Source organism: Doryrhamphus excisus, chromosome 1 (genome assembly GCF_030265055.1).
Source record: "Doryrhamphus excisus isolate RoL2022-K1 chromosome 1, RoL_Dexc_1.0, whole genome shotgun sequence".
Lineage (NCBI taxonomy): Eukaryota > Metazoa > Chordata > Actinopteri > Syngnathiformes > Syngnathidae > Doryrhamphus > Doryrhamphus excisus.
The window spans coordinates 2,844,907-2,848,034 of record NC_080466.1 but is presented as its reverse complement, the minus strand read 5'-3'; the positions used below and the strand labels follow the sequence as shown (position 1 = coordinate 2,848,034).

At 36.3% G+C, this 3,128-nt stretch overlaps 1 protein-coding gene across 1 annotated transcript; it reads left to right on the top strand.

Moving 5' to 3' along the window:
* Positions 1-157: 157 nt before the first annotated feature.
* syce2 (synaptonemal complex central element protein 2) lies at positions 158-2,524 on the top strand. Its single transcript, XM_058078652.1, has 6 exons — positions 158-179; positions 454-526; positions 1,424-1,508; positions 1,647-1,708; positions 1,806-1,920; positions 2,025-2,524. Exons 1-6 carry the CDS (start codon positions 173-175, stop codon positions 2,229-2,231), a joined length of 549 nt encoding a protein of 182 aa, XP_057934635.1. The 5' UTR covers positions 158-172; the 3' UTR covers positions 2,232-2,524.
* Positions 2,525-3,128: the final 604 nt, after the last annotated feature.

Genomic DNA, 3,128 nt, shown 5'->3' with positions numbered 1-3,128 from the left:
CTGAACACCGTAGGACAAACGACACTCTAAGCCGAACATACATTGCAATGTAAATTATGAGCTTTCTAACAGTCACAATGTTTATGAAATTAATATCAATGTATACTAAGTAACATAATGTAATCTTGAATACTGCCTGAGAACTAACACTGCACTCTACGCTGAACATACAATGCAATGTAAATTATGGGCTTTCTAAAAGTCTGATGGCTGTATATTTACTGTTTAAAATGTGGTTTACTTGTAAGCAACGTACCACTGTTTGTATTTGCCACACTAAAGAAAAAAACGCTATTATGTCAGTGGGTTTAAAACAGAGCATTTCAGTCACTTATTTGAATTTATTTTCATCCACAACATTTAGAAGTGTCTAAAACAGGGTTACAAAAAAGTAAATACTCATATTGGTAACATTAACGTCTGTTTTTGTTTTTGTTTAAATTTGTTTATCAGATAAAGTTTTTACAAACCCACTGACGACAGCATGCACAATATTCTACACAGCGATCGAGTCAGCTGCTAGCAGGTAAGTAATCAAACTATTAAGTATTCACCGTCGATGTAAAGACTTGTGTAGAAACTCTTGTTTAAGTTATATCATTTGGACATGTTTCATGTACAATATGAGTGTTTTCCACGTATGACTTAGCGAAAACAAGCAGCTAGCTAATCAAGCTAACACAACAAATCAAGCTAATCTGGTAGTTTTCTTTTATACACAAAGACAGTAATGGATTTGGGACAGCGATATAGGATACACACACGTAGGATACACATTTAGTACGTGTGATTGAAGAAGTGCACAAATTAGATTAGATAAGATTAGATTAGATTAGATTAGATTCAACTTTATTGTTATTGCTCATGTCACTGGTACAGGGCAACAAAATGCAGTTAGCATCCAACCAGAAGTGCAATTATATAAGTACCTTGGTATTAAGTAAATGTAGAAAAAAACAGATATGGACAGATCTATGTAAAAAAAACTATGACAGGCTATGACTATAATACAGTGAGGATATGTACAGGGATATAAATGACTATAATATGGTTATTGTAGATTATACAGATTATAAACAGTATGTATTACAGTATTGCAATGGAGTGACTAGAGTATGGCTATTTCAGATTATATACATTATAAACAGTATGATGTATGAATGCAAAAGATATTACAGTAATATGTACAATAGTGCAATCTGTGCAATAGTGCAATGAAGTAGTGCAATGAAGTGATGGGGGAGGGCATAGATCAGATGGGGGATGTAAGTAGTGGAAGGGATGGGCAATGGGGGGCAGAGTTCAACAAGGAGACAGCTGTTGGGAAAAAGCTGTTCCTGAACCTGGTGGTTCGTGTCCGTAATCGTAAATCGGAACAATTTTATCAGAAACACTATTTGACTTAGATTGAACTCCTCAACAGAGTCCGGTTGGCCAGGATGGACTTTTTCTTCGACGAGTCTCCATCACATTCAACTCCAAATGTTGAGCGTGGAGATCCACAAACGGTATCTAATTATCTTTTTTGTGATATTTCTTCATAATAGGTATTGTTTTTTTTGTAGGATTGTACTGTGAAGCTTTGCAGTCATGAATGCTGTGAAAGTGTCATGGTGAATGTTCATGGTGCCCTGGTGTTGTTACAGGTTACAGACACAGAGCTTGGCCTAAGTGTGAGCAGGCCTGAGATTCGAGAGGAAAATTCTAAGTATTGTCATATTTTTGCCTCCATTCTCTTTATGGGACATCCATGAATTCATCTTGGTGTTTAAATGAGTCGAATGTTATGTTAATTGTCCCTGCAGCTCTGTTGTGAATGACATCAGCAGAAGAGTACAGGAGCTGATGCAGAAGGTTCACAACCGCCGCACCAGCGACCAAAAGGAAATTGAAGATTTCCAAGAGATAATACTGAAGAAGGTGAACTACTCCTTAAAAATATATATATATATATATATGAGTGTGTGGCTGTTGTACAAATCTACAAGGGTCAAAAGGTGACCCCCCTCTTTGGCTTTCTCAAGGTGACCGAGATGTGCCAGCAGATGAAGCAGCACATGTACACAGCCTACGAAGAGAACAGTGATGAGATGGAGGTGAAACTGCAGGAGTTGACTGAGGTGCTAGAGAGATGCACAATTCTCCACAATGAGCTTCTGGAAGCCAGTTGTGTTCTGGCAAGAGTGCGAGAGAGTCTCATCAACCAGCCATCACAATCCGCAACAGACTAGATCAGCTTCATAACTTGATTTTGTTCTCATGTTCTTGCACCAATTTAGTTCTTTCTTCTGCGTTTTGCTCGGAACCTACTGATGGCCTTGAAACTTTTAGCGCAACAGTTCATATTTTACTTAGTTTTCTTTAGCTGTGACTGATACTTTCCTATTCTACTGTGATGTCTAAGCATTTGTATGTGATGGTGGGGACAGCAGTTTTATTGGGGCCACGCTCATTTTGCCGGCCATATTAAAATATCACAAAATGAAAGGCATCTCTTCATACATTATGCCATAACAATCCAAATCCAAATTAGCTACGGTTTTGGCTCCAGGCTTTGATCCAATACTTGATGTAATATTGATATTTATATGTTTGTGACTTTTATATATTAAAGAAATGTTTGCACTTAAAGTGTAAAACTTATTTTTTTGTCTAAGCCTGCCATTAACAGCCATATGCTCGTCTGTTTGTTTGCTCATTCTTGCTAGCTAAAGATAAAAGCTAAAACAAGCACATAGTCTTAAGGTTTTCTTTGTTAAACTTAATCGCTTAAACTCAGTTAAATACAAACACAGTCTCACAAATACAGACAAAAGTATACGTCTGTATACTTTTATTATTGTTGTCAGGAATAAACAATCTGGTTCTCATTCTTTATGATTGCCATATCCTCTATTCGAAACCCACTCAACAATAGTTGAATATGCACTGCGATGAAATATTTGCTTATTCATGTAAAATTGTCTCATTTTAGTAAGAAAAGTGTGATCTTATGTTTGAAGAATTTGACGTGACACATAACAATAAGAACAACTTGTATGTCCGTGTGTATTGATGCAATGTAAATAAATTTTGTAAATTGTAAATAAAGTTTTAACAGGCCATTACGTCATCCACAAACAGCAGAA

Coding starts and splice junctions, on each gene's coding strand:
- syce2 (XM_058078652.1), top strand. Junction 1,509..1,646: donor AGCGTGGAGATCCACAAACG/GTATCTAATTAT, acceptor GTGTTGTTACAG/GTTACAGACACAGAGCTTGG. Junction 1,709..1,805: donor ATTCGAGAGGAAAATTCTAA/GTATTGTCATAT, acceptor TTGTCCCTGCAG/CTCTGTTGTGAATGACATCA.